At 41.4% G+C, this 16,809-nt stretch overlaps 1 protein-coding gene across 21 annotated transcripts in view; it reads right to left on the bottom strand.

Annotated features, from left to right (window-relative positions):
• Nucleotides 1-16,809, bottom strand: part of CELF2 (CUGBP Elav-like family member 2) — a 790,463-nt gene that overhangs the window by 53,630 nt on the left and 720,024 nt on the right. For 19 of the 21 annotated variants that reach the window (XM_019738197.3, XM_019738201.3, XM_019738187.3 and 16 more), the window contains 3 exons: nucleotides 11,083-11,162; nucleotides 6,781-6,939; nucleotides 3,282-3,345 (listed from right to left, as the gene is read on the bottom strand). In XM_019738197.3, the coding sequence (XP_019593756.1) occupies nucleotides 3,282-3,345; nucleotides 6,781-6,939; nucleotides 11,083-11,162 (303 nt within the window). The remainder of the gene's footprint in view (nucleotides 1-3,281; nucleotides 3,346-6,780; nucleotides 6,940-11,082; nucleotides 11,163-16,809) is intronic. The other 2 variants (XM_074325010.2, XM_074325011.2) reach the window with 1 other exon arrangement.

Raw genomic sequence — 16,809 nt, 5'->3', positions numbered from 1 at the left:
ACAAGTTTTTATTAGAAGTTTTAAGAGGGAAAAATCAATCAACTTCAAAGATGCACAGAATGTATACATAAAAGCATTCAGCGTATAAAGATTTGATCCCAATCTATTTTCTGCTTTTAAATTCCATCTCTTTTATAAAATCATGGAACACATTTAAAATTAAGTTTGAAAGGAAATGGTAAGTTTTTTTTCCCCCAAACAAAGTGTAGTGGGCGTCTCATTCAGTTTTATTGATGCAACTACTTAGTAGCTTATCATCTAAAATTTCTTTTTCTGTTTTCTTCTGGGGAGGGGGGAGTGGGATTTATTTTATTTTCTCCTCAAACAGCAAGGCTCATTCAAATGAGATGTTTCAGACTCTGTGGATAAACCTCAGTCCCCTGAAGGACAGACCATTATGTTCTGAGAGTTGTTCACACAAAATATTATTGGTTTCTGAAATGATATTTCACTCCTTTGGTGATGGTGCTCCAAGCTGGAGTCCTTGGATTTCCATGTGGTGTTTATTACACGGCACTGCAGACACAAAACTGGCATTTGAACTGTGTGGGTGCCCCCTCGCGCTATGTCAATCACTCGAAGGCATTTTAACCTCAAGTGGGGTTGGGATCAGGGACCCCTGGGCTGCTCCAATCCCTTCTACCGCATGTGTCATGTACCGTGGGCTCTAGCATGTGTGATGCTGTGAAAATTCTCGAGTCCCAAACCCTCGACAGCACATTTGCAAGCATACTGTCCTTAGTTTACATAATGTTTCCTTTTGGCTTAAATAGGAGGCAAACGCCACATTTCTTAATTAAAAAAACCAAAACACAGGCATTTAACTTAAGTGCCATTGGGAACGTATCCAAGACATGAATTTGAGTTTGTTGGTTTATAAATTTAATTACTCGTCCACTCAAACATAGTCATGAGCACCTCTTTAGTGGCGTGAGGGCTGGGTTCACTGGCCTGGGCCACGGCCGGAAGCACTGAGACTCAGTGGTATCAGAAAGGTAAGGGAGGAAGGTGAGGCAGGGAGGGGCTTTAGGGGAGCAGGGCGGGGGTGGGGAGTGCTCCCACATCTGGGGAGTTGAGAAAGCTTCCTCTAGAAAGTAGCCTCTATTACCAGTTCCCTATAGAACACTCCTGAGATGACAGGCAAAGACAAAAGATAAGCCCTACTTTTGGGAGAAGATGAAAGAGCAGAAGGCCATTCAACTGCATCACTGAAAAAAAAAAAATACACCCCACACTAGGGTGCTTCAAACACTGAGGCAGATGAGACTTGATTCTGCATCTGAATGGAGGGTGCCCTTTACAGGAAAATCGCCCAGCAGGCAAAGCCTTGACATTGATTTCCTTAACACTCTCCATGTTCAAGGTGACTGGCAGACATGCATGGGATCATTCAGCATTTGATTTCACAGCCTGTGCAGACCTGAGGTGCTGAATTTAATATGCTGAAGATTCAAGGAAGGGGTAATTTGGAAAGCCCAGCGCATTTACTGAATGCCTTTACATCAGCCATCTGCTTGATGCACCTTCTAAGGTGTTCCCCATGTAGCCTCCGTTTTGAAATGAGCACACACAGCATGTGAGCACTAATATCCTGACCTGTGGCTGAGGAGGCAGAGAGGCACACACCTCATGAAAAATGACAGGGCACTCTGTCCACCCAGGACACGCGCTTGGCAGTGGCCTGAGGACCCAGCGACCTTCTCTGCATAATTCCACTGTGGGAGTGGGAGAGCCTGAGGCTTCCTTGAAGCAAAGACCCTCATTTTGGATCAGGGTGGGTCCATACTATTAGAAGAAAAACAAATCTTGCATTGGCTGAAAAGGTGACAAATCTTAGCATTTATTTTTGAGCTCGCAATCTGGAGGTCTTTCTCTTTTTTAAAAATAGAAAACTTCTGAATATTTTACTTATGTCACTCCAATTCCCTTCATAGGACTAAAAATAAATTCACCATTCAAAGTGATTCTGAGCTCCAAGGCCAGCTCCCCAAACTGTATTCGTAAAGATACAGATGAATGATTTAACTGCTTATCATTTGAATATATATATGTTTTTCTAATAATCCAAAAGCTATAATTGCAACAGAACAAGCTGGTGGTGCCAGGAGATTGAAAGCCAATGAATAATTCTGCAGTATTTCTACTGTAGGTCAGTGTGCCCCATTAGACAACAACTCAGCATTAGCCCACGAGGCCAGAGAACTTGGCTGACAGTGACAGAACACATATCAGGAGAAACCTGTGTATGCTCATCGAAAGTCTTTCCAGATGCATTCAAAGAGAAACAACAACAACAACCACAACAAAAACCAAAACCAAGGATATGTATTTGGGGGGAAAACCGGAGAGGGTAAAAAGGAGGTTTCATAGTGATAGCTAAAGAAATCTGGTTTTTCTTCTGCACACTCAGGTTTCATTTCATTGACTCACGGTGCCCTTGATGAAAACAAACTGCCTGATTTTCATGTGCCAAAAATCTGTTCTTCTTTTTGCCCTCTCTCCCCACCCCTCTGGAATCAATAAGGAAAGAGCTTCCTCACTGTTCCTCTTGGCAGGTTAATGGCACCTGTGCTCTGATTTATTGCTCGGGCTGCCTCCCCTGGCCCCGTGGAAAGTTCGGGTATCAGCCTGGAAGGTGACACAGTACGAATGACCTTTCACTAATCACTGCACCTCAGTTACTACTGACACAGCTCATTAGGAAAAGAAACCCTTCATGAGCTGGCTTTCAAATCCAGCCACACTTTGATTTTCTGAAGAACAAAGATGACACTTCCACACAAAAGCATCCGATGCCCAATTCTGTCAACTGGGGCACCAAGTTAAAAAAGGCACCCTGTTAATTGTCTTTGGTTATCAAGGGACTAGAACTGTATCAAAGATAGGCCTGCAATCTTGGCTTTCATGATGGAGGTCAGGACATTTTTATTGACTGCCTATTATTAAAATTTTAGAGGGTTATTAATCATTTTGGCTGCTCTGGATATAGGAATCCTGTTGGAAATTCCCCAGTACCCAATCCCATTTTGTTTTTAAAGTAAAAATAAATAAATAAACAAATAAAAAAATAAAAAAAGTGTGCTATGCAGGGATTCTCAGCCCCATCACGTTATAAGTGTTAGAAATACCAGAGGTAGAAGCTAAAGTGAGTAGGACTGCTAATTGCTCTTTGTTCTTTTCCCCTGAGGCTTTTCTTTGCCCTCTGACCCCTGCCTCCCCACCTTCCCGCCCCCAGTTCAGACAGAAGCCGGTCACAAGGAAAGGCAGGGTCCATGACTCACCAGCCATTTGCTGAATGCCACTGAATGCACCCAAGTTGCTGGAGGAGGTGGCCTGCTGCAGAAGCTGCAAAGGAAAGGGAAAGTGTGAGAGGGGGCAAAGGGACTTCGGATGAAACCGGGACACATCCGGTTTCCTCTGTGTGGATACAGTTGGCTGCTGCTGTCTCCTAAGGGCCTGAAGGTTCCCAGAGTTGGGGCTGCAAATCCATAGTAATGTCTAATCTCCACTAAGAACACAGACACTGGGGAAACTCAATAACGCTGCTGCCTTAAAACAATTAACCAATTTACTCTATTTAACAACCAGGTGTTAAATCTATTGAAACCGACATAGGTGACTAGTGCTATCTCTCTGTCATCTAGTAGTTACTGTAACTCAGCTCTGTCAATCAAGGTCCATCTCTGGTCTCTTCTACATTCCTCACAGCTCGGTTTCCTCCAGCCTCTTATTAGAAGCACATGCACTCAGTGGCTCTTGGCTCCACAGAGACATCATCACAAGTCAGACATAAACGCATGTGAAGCCATGGCGACATGACCAAGACAATGGTCACTCACTTTAAGACCATCTTCACTGGCAGAGAGAAACATGCTATTTGTCAGCATCTTTTAAAAAAGAAATGAACATATCTGTGAAAAGGTGTCTGCATTTCTCCCTAGAGCTTTCCCAAACACATCCCCCCACCTCGCATAGAATCAGTGGGTACCACAAGGTAAACGCATGTGGCTACTGTCCTAAAATGCCCCTCTATTTGCCCAATTGAGTTGAATTATAGGTTAACACTGAGGTGCTATATTGTTTGACTAGATTTATTGATCTCTTTCTGATAAGGTAGATCAATACAGACACAGTTTGTATATAGGAGCAAGCATATAGTTACCTCCTCTACTCAAACGTACATGGGTACCACAACGCATAGACTCACCAAATTTATTATTGATAAATTGTTATGTGCCTTGGGGGAATAAGATGCATTCACTATTTAAAAACCAGGTTTCAGAATTTATTTGGAGCTCTGCGAAACAACTGTAGAGCTCAGCCACTCCTCGGGGTAAGTCAATTCTACAGGAAGGAAACTCCATGATGAATATGACCTAGACATGGGCATCTGTCAGTTGACTTAGAAACACCAAGCGGAGTAGGGTATCAGTGGCTGTTTGAACCAAAGACTTAGTGACAATGCTATTCTGGGGACTAACATTCAGTCACCAGAAAAGTGTATCTAATGTTCACTCATCCCTCTTGACTTGTTGGAACAGATTACCTCTGAATCACACACATAGACACACACGAAGAGAGGAGGAAGAAGAAGGTAGGGATTACACATTTTGATGAATAGAAATCCCTTATTATGATGGTTTGATTACTTAATATTTCCATTCTCTTGTGGTTGCGACCCCTTAATTCCCTCCTCCTATCAGATATTTTTAAAAATTAAAGTTAAGCAAAATTAAAACAGCTTTGAAGACATTTTGAGGCATTAATAAAATCTATCGAGGTAAATGGACATACCTGGAGTGTCATGAAACTATTACCGAGGGTTCTTTCCACTGAACACCGTTCTGTGGGGAGCAGGGGTCAGCCCCTCCACACAGAGGTGGGGAATGCGTTAAAGCCAAGGGCCCTTTCAGAGACATGGGCTTTCATTCGAAAGCAGTAGAACAAACATGGCAAAGAAAGGATGAATGCTCATGAGAACACATAGGTAAGAGCGTATAGAAACGTGTTTTATAAATGATGAGATGAATTCTCTTTCAGGGTACAGAAATCATTTGCAGATGTGACTAAAGAAACATGTACTAGAGATTTCTGTAAGCCAAGGGGGGATGGGAGATGTGCCAGAAGACCAGGGACATGTAGACAGCCACATGTCTTTGAAAATGGTGGGGTGGGAAGCTGGATCCTTAGACAATGTGAAGAGGTGAGCTTGACTTCAATTTCTAATAAAAATTCTTATGTATGCAATTAAACAGATGGTCTGTGCACAACTGAAAAGCACGAGTTTGTGGAAAACAAATATTGTTAACTTAGACTCATTTTTCTCCTAAAATTTCTAGACTGATAGACAAAGAAGACACGGCAGAGCACATAGAGATTTCAGCAAGACATCAGGCAATATCTCTGATGGTGTCTCCGTGGATCAGATGGAGAAATGACGAGATGACAGCAAACTTGGTCAAGGCTTTCGGTAAGTGCTCAGGTGAAGACAGGAGATGAATGCTCCTCGTTCGTTAATTGAACATGTATTGAGTGGCTATGACACGCTGGACCCCAAAAGGCACTGGGGTGAGGTGGGGAAAATGTGGACTAGGAGCCATGTCTGTCTTCTGAGAACATGGAGGGACACACAGAGGGGTGAACCCCATTTGAGTACCAGCAGCATGACTTTGGGTCATGTGATGCAACTTGTTTGAGTCTCCCTTTTTCTCACTTGTACAAGTAGGGGAGTCTGAGCTGTCAAGGCCACTGGAGGACTATTTTATAGAACAGTATGTGTTCTGCTATAAAGTAAGGCTAGTGGATGATACAATCCTGAGAGGAACGGTTAAAGGTGAAACGACAGCATCAGGACACAAACACACACCTGCACGCACGCATGTACACACACAGACAGAGGCTGGAGTAAAAGACCAATCTCACAATATGAAGTTATATTAATAAACACGGAGTCCAGCATTTGGGACCCAAAACAGAAGAATGGGGTAGAGTGGCAGGATTTCGCAGTAGTTCATGTAAAGATAAATAAAAACTTAGAGAATTGTTAGCTGCCTTCCATCTTGCATGGGACATGGTTACTACAAATGCCACTCTGAAGCTACATTAAAAGATTTGAGAATCCACACTAGGGGTCTGTGCTGTTTGGGTCTTACTCGGGGAATTGTCTTAAATGCTGGTGACTGTATTTGAATAAAGACATTGACAGAGTGAAATGGGTGGCTCAAAGGGAAACCAATAAAGTGAGTTCAGAAACAATGAAATGGGAGGGATGGTTGAAAAAATTGGGTCTATTTGGCCTGAAACAGGATTAATTTTTTGGTGTCAAATAGTAAAGTAAGAAATATATGATCTTGTTGATACAGTTCCACTGGGAAGACCCAGGATCACTGAAACAGAGTTCCACGGGGATTTCATTTGAGGTCCTGATGTGGAATGGACTGACCTCCGAGGCAGTGAGCTCTCCCACCACAGCTGCCTCGGCATCCTGACACAACCATCTATGAAGCATGCTGCACCCCTTCGAATGCAGGATTTTATGACGTCTCTGAAACATGGGCTTAGCCTTGTGGGACTCTGCTTAGCCTCTATCAGGCAAGAATTCAATGAGTCACGTGCTTATGCTAATGGATGTAACTTGGAAAAATATTCTGCATCAGGCTGATTTCAGTAATTTCCTGGGATTCGAAATGTCCCCCAAATGAAGTCTGTAGCGTACTTAGGGGACAAATAGCTTGTAAGAGTCTCCTGGGGCCCACGCACCGCCGGGCCGCCTGCACTTACCGCCAGGTACTGTGGGGTGAGTCCGCCCAGACCCGTCAGGTTCCCCCAGGTGGCAGTGTTGAGCTGTTGCATCTGCTGCGCGAGCTGCTGTTGGAGGCGCCTTTGCTCTTTGTCCTTCTGAGTGTCAGCGAACTTCACCACGATAGGTGAAGAGCAGCCCTGTGGTCAGACACAGCGGAAAGTGGAGGAGTTACAGCCTGGTCGCATCCTCGCGTGAGACTCAGCACGGGGCCTAGTGCTCTGAACTATCTTGGAGCACATGGGAGAGTCTGGAATGGTTTTAAAATGGTTTCATAGTCCTTCTTCTCTGAACAGCACCATCAACAGAAAATTCCAGATACTGTCATTGGTTTCTTTGGGGACCTGGTGGTCGGTGAAGCCATTTACTTTGTTGCTCTGATTATTAAACTGCCTCTCCTTCCTTCTTCTTGTGTCTTCCTTCAACCTTCCCAGGACTCCTCAGAGACAAGACACCTTATCAAGGTTCTTTAATTAAGCTTCCCGGTTCGCTTGTCTGAAAGACAGACCTGTTTTGTGTGTCTGCCTGTTCCCACATGTGAGCGGGGGTGGGGGCGGGGCTGAGGGGGTGGGGGAAGAGTTGCAATGGGATGTCTCTCATTCTTTGTGTTTTTACTCTTTTCAAGTTTAGGTTACACATTTTTGAACTGTGGAACTGTGGGGATCACGTTGATCCAGCACTGTAACTGGGAGAAGCGGATTTGTTTTAGAAAGAAACGGGCATGAAGGAAGGAGATCCTCAGGGAACATAGGCATTGCCCAACGTAATCGTTCCCATGTTTTCAGAAAGATCTCTCTTCCTTCTGTATCACCGCTACTCTCCACAGTCCCCAGAGCTACTGCAAACCAAAAAAAAAAAAAAAAAAATTAATTAGTCAAAGGAGATGAATCTTAAATGGCAAGAGGACTGTACTTGGCTTCTTTTCCTCACTGCTCTAGGAGTTTCTTTCAGTTTTCATTTCCTTTAAAAGGCAAGGAGTAGGGGTAGTGAGAGAACATGGCCAAGGGTTATATGATAGGACGAATTCACGTTTGATGTAGATAAAATCATTAGGGAAAATAAGGGCCTAAGACTTCCATTGGAAAGCACCTTTTAAACATTTGCACTTGGTAAATACTCAGCAGAGACATTTTCTCCTCCCTCCCCACTCTTTTCTCCTTCTTAGTATAGCTTGCTTACACGTTTCATCACAATTAAAGCTGTTAAAATTTGCTGAGGTAAAAAGAAGTAATTCTACCCAAGTGATTAAAAAAAAAAAGCTTTTACTGAAACTCAGCATAATAGACCTCCCTTATTCCTCTCAGAAATTTTATATTCCTATTTAAATGAGCTTTTCCTTTCTCTTCCCTTTGGGTCACTTTTCTTTCTCCTAGAAAACACACTTGCATTTCTTTTTTTTTCTTATCACCATTGGGTAGTTATTAAGGATGTAACTACGAGTACGTGAGGCTATCATGTCTGCTATTAAACAAAAAATGCGAGAAAAATGAGGTGACTGTTTGAGTGTTGGACTTCCAGGGTATCGGTCTTCAGCTCTGGTAGCCAGTGTCACAGTACAGAATGTTAAAGGTCAGTAAATTGCATAAAAGTAGTATTTCCATCATTAAAAAAGATCTACACTTCATTTTTTAAATCTGCCCCATATTTCAGCACTTCATACTTTAAAGAGGGCAATATATTCTGAAGATGAAAATTATACAGAGAAAGGGTTTTGCATGGAAAAGGACTGCTATTGTTGTATCAAATTTGTTCCATAACAAACTATAGTGTCTCCTCCTAACAGTACATTTACTGTTGTTTTTCTTTCTTCCTTAAATACCAAAAAAAATGACATAAAAGCAGAAAATCAGGCCAATGATTATAGTTTAAAAAAACCAAAAAAGAACAAAAATCTTGCTTAAACCATGAAAGGGATACCATGATAGGGACAGATTGGAGGACAGTGGAAAAACAGAAGGTACGATATTAAAAAAAAATTGTTTTAAAGAACGCGTTCTTTTAAACTTTAACATTCATGTCCTTTTGAATTCGAATCTCTTAGACAATGCATCTTGGTTAAAGATGTGAGCCAGGGTCCTGAAAATAATGTAATTCATTAAAAAAAAACACACAAGCATCAGTTGTACAACTGAAATGTAACTGCATAATGCACAATTTTCCATTTAAATGCCAGTAGTATTTGAATTAAACAAGACAGTTAAGTGTGTGAGGGCCCTGTTACTTAACCATGGATGTCCATATTAAAACAAGTACATCAAATATGATTTTTTATAATAGAGATATTAATAACAAAGGACGAAGGAATTCCTAAGACTCAATATGCCCCATTCTTTGTAGCAGAATCTTTTCACTTAGAGAGCCTATTTTTCCTTGGGTCGGGTTCATACCCAGTTCTGCTTTCTGTCCTTGAGCTCTCCGTCTGTGTTAACATAGGAGAAGCCAGACCCCCACGTCAGCATTCTGTGTGGCTTTACTTGGGCCACTCTGAGTAAAGGAACTGGGGCGACAATGTTTTTGACAGAGCTGAAAGAACTTAGGCTACATAATTACCTAAGGTGAGACTAATTTAGGTACAAATCACTAGATTACAGGAAATAAAAATAAGAATGAAACACGTACATAGAAGGTAATAAATACAGGTGAAGACTTTCTTTTTCCTAACAGCATTCATTTTAATCTCCAAACTGAAATGAAGCTGGAAATCAGACTGATCCACAATAATGGAGCAGCCTACGATTAGAGAAAGGGGGACAAAAAGTATCACATGTGTCACAGCATGTTGTGTAAGACTGGATTGCTAGATATTTCAAATCCTGCTAATTATCTCCTATCATGGCCGATTTTCACCTGAGCTTGCCTTCAGGTAGGGGGGTGAGAGTGTCTTAAAAATGCATTGCACTGAAAGGAAAACACAGTGATTATATAAGATATGTTAGAAATATCAAAGTCAAAATGAAGTTTGAAAAAGACAATAGGCTTTGCAATGCTGATGTCAAAACTCGGAAAAGTACAATAAACACTTAATGACAATGCCATGCACACTCCTTTCCCCCCTTCCCACCCACCTTTTAGCTCACTGTAAAAAACTTGCCCACAAAACATGACGCATAATGAGCACTTAGCTCCCAGCATGCTTTGGGAGATGCAGCATTGCAAAAAACAAACAAACAAAAAATAAAACCCCCAAGAGATGGAGGCAAAAAAAGAAGCTCAATTGATAAAGAAAATGTTGCATTATTACATAAAATTGAAAATATATTTTTTCCCCCAAAGGATGAAAAACATAACTTCAGATAACACCACAAGGCCACCTGTGGAAAAGATCATCCATACACAAAGATACAGTGTACGTAATACAGCAGCACATGCACTCCCAAATGGTTCTATCAGACAGTACAGAATAAGGAACAGCATGTCACTCTTGGAATGCTTTTGTGCAAAATTCTGCAAGGCCATGACCCAAATCCCAGACAAAAGTAAGAGTCCTCTGTGTGCATTGGTGGGCGAACACCCACGCCAGCATATTCGTTGTCCCCAAAAGCCACTCTCTCATTAGGAGACCAAATTTGAGCCTTTGTATTTCTTGGTAATTGGTCATTTTTTTAGTTAGGAGACAAATCTACTTTTTAAGGGGACTGTCATCCATGAACATTGTCACCGGTTAAACGAAGTGGGAGAAGTAGTAACTTTCTCCAATATTCTTGATGCAAAAACAGAATTCTGTTTGACTAAAGATAACTTGACCCCACATTAAAAACCAAAAACCAAAACCAAAACCAAAAAAACAATCCTGTCAGTTAGCACAGGGCAAGGTGTGATTTGGGGTGGGGCTGTTCATGGCTCATCGTGCCCACCCTGGGCTGAGGCCCGGATGTGATCCGATCCTCTAGATACAGAACGATAAGCTGGCTTAAACTGCATCATGACTTTACATTGCGGGCCATGGGCCACTGCAACAAAAGGCTCAAAAAAAAAAAAAAAAAAAATAATAATGGAGACTAGGGGGGAAGGTTTTCCTAAATGTACTTCAAGTCATTAGGGGAGAAGTTCAGGGAAAGGGGGAAGGGGAGAGAGAGAGAGAGGAGAGAGAGAGAGAGAGGAGAGAGAAAGAGAGAGAGAGAGAGAGAGAGAGAGAGAGAGAGAATGACTATGAATGAAGGAAGAGAGATGGTGAAAGTTTAAATCTGTGATTGCCATGTGAACAATCCACACAGGAGACAGCTGCGTCACCATTCCCCATCATTTGCACAGAGAAAACAAAGAAAGGGCAGACGATACAGTACCTCCATGGTCTGAGACTGATGCATGCCTTTGATTGCATTCTGTGCCATTGCCCTTGTAGAAAATGTGACAAACGCACAGCCTGTGGGAAACAAGGGGACAGGGAGCAGGAAAGACAAAAAACAACAAGACAAAAGGGTTGGACGCTTGTTAAACCAACACGGTCTACGAGAACTGCCACAGGACGACACTGTTCTCAGTAGTACATAAAAATAAACAACTTCTCTCTTTGGTTTTATCTTATTTTGCTTTTTTTAACACACAGTGCTGACTTGCTAATCTGACCAACGCAGAAAGATCTGTTGATTGATTAGTTTATTTTTTAAAATGGAGACGAGGGGAAGGAAGTTGGGTACTCGTTTTAGCCATGGGGTTTGGCATGAGCAAGATCTAGTTTGCATTTTCTAAAATAAAAAGTTGCTATTTTACATGTTCTGCGTGGTTCATCATCTTTACTTGGGGCATCCACACATTACGGCTTTGGATTTTAAATTTTAGCATCGACGTGTAAGTAGCAAACAGTAAAATCCTCACACCAAGGGCAAATGAGCAAATAAATGCCAAGAGCTTGAAATGTCAGCAAATAAATATATCTAATCTCTGCTGGGTGGTTAAAAATATATATGGATAAATATACATTGATGCCATTTAAGTGCGAACCAATGCACCAAATGTTGCATATTCTATCTAGTGCTTATTAATTACGAACAAAAACAAATGCTCTATTACTCTGAGAAGATTCAACAGTGTATATAAAGCAAATTTTTAAACTGTGCATTGGATTTTTTCATTTGTACAGCATCTTCATGACTTTTGGAAGTTATGACTTTCTGATACATATCAGAGATTTGACCTAACATCTAACATTCTCCAGACAATGTACATTTCTCTGAATGTCTCCTGTGAGACCCATCAAACTTCCCCTGGCTCTTTTTCATGCGTTTTACAAAATAACTGGAATGTATAGTGCGTTTCTGCTCCTGGCAGCAGCGTTGGTCACCATGCAGGTTGCTGCTCCAACTACACGGCTCACTGCCCTTTTCACTAATAAAAACACTGCCTTTAGAAATTTACATTTTATTCATCATGCACCCTTGGGCTTCTTTGAGAAAAAGGCTGTGAAATTAATGCCGATTCAGGTTGATTTTATAATAAAACCACAGCACACTAAAAGCTTAGCTAAAGCAATGCAGACTTATTTCACTTATGATCTCTAATGACTTTAATAGTGCATTGATTTTCAGCTTCTTTAGCCTTGCACAGTTTGAACTTAGGTATCAGAGAATAATTTAGTGTTCCACTCAATTTCCTCAAAACATTACTATTATTACTACTTAGAAGGTTTCCAAATGAAGCAGATCTAAACACTGAGAGGCTGCAGCCTGTTGTCATCTCAGAGTAAACACAAAGGAAGTGGAATTCTGGCATCCACAGTGAGGGACGTTTGCCCCTGCAGCCAGGAAGCCAAAGAGAAGTTCTGCCTCCAAACAACCAGAGGACTGTTTGGTGTCTGTAAACCAGTTTGGGAGCCAAACACTGTATTTCCTTCTTTGGCTCTGCATGTGTACCTGGTGAGATTATCAAGTCAATACTGTATTAGCACCTTTATCAAATGGCAACGCCTGCCCATTAATCCCAAAGCACAACAACATCCAGTCATAAAAATAAGTCAATGCATTTTTTTTTTTTTTTGCATTGTGCTGTAATTTTTAACACACAAAAGCTCTCAGTGCATGGGAGATTCCGCTCCCATTCCCCTCCCAGTTAAGCTGGCCTTCTGAAGCCTGAATTATAGCTTGTTCTGAATGCTGAGATGTTTCCTATAGTTCCCTGACACTAGAGCAGCTGGTGAAGCTTGTATTTAAACATGCGGCCTGCGCCTATACTGGCTGCAGCGTTTGTCATCAATAAAAGCAATTTGGCAACCTTCTCTAAGGCACCTAGATGATGTGTGTAATAGAGTGTGAGACAGATGACACCACCTCTGCTGGCTTCCATACTGATGCTCGGCTCTTGAATGCTAGAGTCTCAAGTTTACCATCCGTTTCAAAGTGTCTTTCTTCAAAACCATTGTCATTATCACTGATGTTATTAACAGAAAAAATAACACTCAGAGATTTTTCTTGTTTCATTTCGTATCTTGAGACTACAATGAAGGCCAAAGCAAATAGTCTAATGGAGATATATTTGAAACCATGCAAAGCCTGGACTAACTCTGCTCTTAACAGTCAAGAAGATTGTTTCATTCATCTCATTTGCTCTTATTATCCAGGACGATGTGCTAAACTGACAGTTTCCAAATGGGGATTAAGAATGCATAAAAAACATATAAAATGTCAACAAAAATCAATCAGGCACAGTTTATGCATTTACCTCAATTTTGGAACAAGCAGAACTTTTGTAAATAACTTAGAGAGAGAGATATAGTAATTAGCAGGTCTCAAAAGAAAAGTGTTAGCAATAGAACAATAAAATTATATCTCTATCAACTCAACCCATTGCCCTTTCATCTGTGAAACCTGTAATTAAAGCCTGAATGATGCTTCTAATTATATGATCCTTATCCCATCCAAAAAAATGATCTGACACATCTGATGACTTCCTTAACCTTTTTATTCTATTGGCAGTGGTGCGGTAAGAGAGAAGTTGTCTCCTTAGGGGCTCTGTCAAGTTCTGAACTGTGTTCTTGAACTGTGTTCAATTGTTTAAGAGGGAAAATTACTGTCATTTATAAGTGAGAGCGTATGCTAAAAAAATTCACTCTCTATGCTACTCTGGGTGAAGTGAAGCAACTTCAGAACTAAATGTTTCATGGACTGGTAGCTTGTTAACCTTTGTAATTTCTCCAAAACTGAAGAAAGTGGTAGTCCTATGGCTAGATTTCAATTTTCTTTTCAACACCATTGACAACATTGTGGTGGCTTTAGGATTAGGCCCCAAATCTGGGGCTTTTTACTAACAAGCTCCTACACTGAGATTGGCTGCCAGCTCCTTCTACAAGACAACAAGAAGCCTTTCCATTGGACAGAAATAACTTAGGTCATAAGTGTCCCTTTCTCCTACTAAGAACGAGCTTCTGGGCACAGTGGGGTACCCTGGTCTGGACAGAAAAATGCTCTGCTCGTGTACGGTCCACACCTCAGATTTTCTAGACTGATGGATATGCTGTCTCAGTAGTTAGTTCTCTGGCTACTGACCAAAATACAAGAGAAAGTAGACTGGGGAGAAAAGATATAGGTACCAAAATAACGAAGCTACATTTTTGGGGGGATAAGGTAAGGGGTTAGGTAAGATAGCCTGTATATTACTGTCTTAAAAACTCCAAATATATAATAATACTAAAAAAAAAACAAAAAACAAAAAAAAAAAACAAAAAAGGAAAAGAAAAAAAACCACTTCCATCTGTAAATGTGGCTAACCTGTCATTTACCTTGCAATTATTTATTGTCTCCACTTTCAGAATGTCAGAGATTGCTAATAGAAATGAAAAGGAGTTGAATTCTTCTTAGGTTGCCTTCTTGCTGCTAAAACAGATAAATGATTGACTGGGGAAAGGTTTCACAAAGTAATTTCCTCCTACAGACAGGATCTAAGGAGAGCTGCAGCCCTGTCACAGAGAAGCTTTTGGAACCCATCTATTACACTTGTCATTTCAATTGAAAGGATATCTTAACTCAGGTGTTGTACCTTTTCTCTTGGCTGCAAGAGAATTTTTAGGGAACTAGATGAATTCTTTCTCTGCACACACACATAAAAAACACAGGCACTTTTAAAAGCACTGGGCCTCTTACTTTTCTGCTACTTCTTTGAAAGAGGTACAGCAGCTTGATGTATTTCCACTGAAGGAAGCATGATTTAAAATAACTTGTGCAGCAAGGAGGAGATTTCAACCTAGAGAAAACTCATTTATAGATTCCATGCAGCTGAAAAAAGATCGCAATGCAGACAAATTTCCTCACTGCATCTTTTTAGCAGTGGCAGGGGTTATTAAACATATGCTATCAGTATCATATTGGAGCAAAAAAAAAAAAAAGTCACACTCTAACACACCAGCGCCAATGATGGGTCTGTTTATTTAAAACTGGCGTGGAGAGATCATTCATTTATAGCTCCAGAGGTTAAGTGCTGACTAGGGCTTAACAGTTAGCAAAATCTCATCCCTGAGATGAGACGGGACGACTGTGTTGGGACCAAGACGACAAGATGCAGTTAATCCAGGGTGCGTCTGACAGAAGTTTCTACATATCTAATGCTTCGGTACTACGTGGGTGAGTATAAAATGTCGCAATCAACACTGGGTCCCTCTCTGTGTGCATGTTTTAAGAGTCAAAAGTCCTATCCTAACATTCTGATCAGATGTAACAAAAAACAAACGAGGCCAGTCTGCGCTCGCCAACACCCCTGAAAATATTGCCAATTCATTTGTCAAGGGTTTTGGCAGGAGAATGTTGGAACACCATAAACACAGCTGGAATATTCTTAAACAAGCAGAAAGTTACCTTACATGGCAGTGAAGATTTGAATCCATTTTATGGGACAGAAAAATGAAAAAATTCCTTCATTGTCTTTGAGTTATAGATATTGAGTTGCCATGGTGCAGAAAACCCTGCAGATGGTACCCAAAAAGTTCATTCAGACTGTGGGCTTATGGGTACATGAGAACATGTGCATTGTAGGTAACATGCCAAGGTGACATTATCACATGAATGCACTGGCTCAGAAGCCTCAAGCTTTGAGTCTGAGAGCACACACCTCTGTTGACTTGCCCTGTGTGGGCTCCTTGCCCTGTGCGGCTTGTTTTCTCATGCCCAAGAGGTGGATCTGCCATTGCAGAAGGAGCTGAGTCTCATGAAGGTGCTTGAAAGCATGTCACACCAGGTTTTCCAAATTAGAAAAGAGGGCAGAATGGGTTACTGCCTTCAAAGGGGAAAATGTATGTACGGATGTGGGCATACTGTGTGCCGTGAGGCAAAGTCCTGCTGTTGGCTGAGTGGCTTTAATGTGCTTGGCAGGAGCTAGGTGCCATCTGTGTTGTTGTGACAATTTCCTGGGTTTGTGTGTGTGTGGGGGGGTCAGTCCTGGAACTTGGCATAGACCTGTGTGCCAGTGAGTAACAGTGGGACTTGGAAATATAGGCTTCCTCACCAATTGGTAAACCCTAATTTTTTTTTTTTTTTTTTTTTTTTTTAGTAATAGACAGTGATTCTAACTGAGAGTACAGCCGGGCCTGACAGGTGCAAAGGTGCAGGCCCTGGCAGCCATGAGCCTGGTTCTGTGGGGGGAACTGAGTCAACAACCTGGAGAAATCGCAGCTTACTGCCTATCGGGGGGCATCTAAACCAGTGACGTGTCACAGAAGAAATTACATTCGACACTCACTGCTCCCTTTGTCATCACCATTCTTGTGGCTGAACTGGGAAAAGCAAAGAAAAAAAAGTGAACCACTCAATGACACTGCTCCCTCATCATAACCAAATGGTTTGATTTAAAAACTTTTTGATTGACTAGTTTATACCCTCACTTAGTATTAGAAGGTACTTTTCAGAGCAGCCAAGCTTTCATTTCACTTAATTTTTAGCTATTTATGTTTGAACCAGCTGAGCCAGCAATAGGCACTGAGACCAGAAGTGCTGAGCGCCCTTTATCTGCAGTGCCACTAATGAGCGACACTTATTAATATTTGATTGGAAACTGCAATTCTTTAATGAAAGCAAAATAGTAGCATGCAA

Source organism: Rhinolophus sinicus, chromosome 1, assembly GCF_057876585.1.
Source record: "Rhinolophus sinicus isolate RSI-liver-muscle chromosome 1, RSI-T2T, whole genome shotgun sequence".
NCBI classification, from domain to species: Eukaryota; Metazoa; Chordata; class Mammalia; order Chiroptera; family Rhinolophidae; genus Rhinolophus; species Rhinolophus sinicus.
The sequence above is the reverse complement of the archived record's forward strand: the minus strand, read 5'-3'. Positions and strand labels throughout refer to the sequence as shown.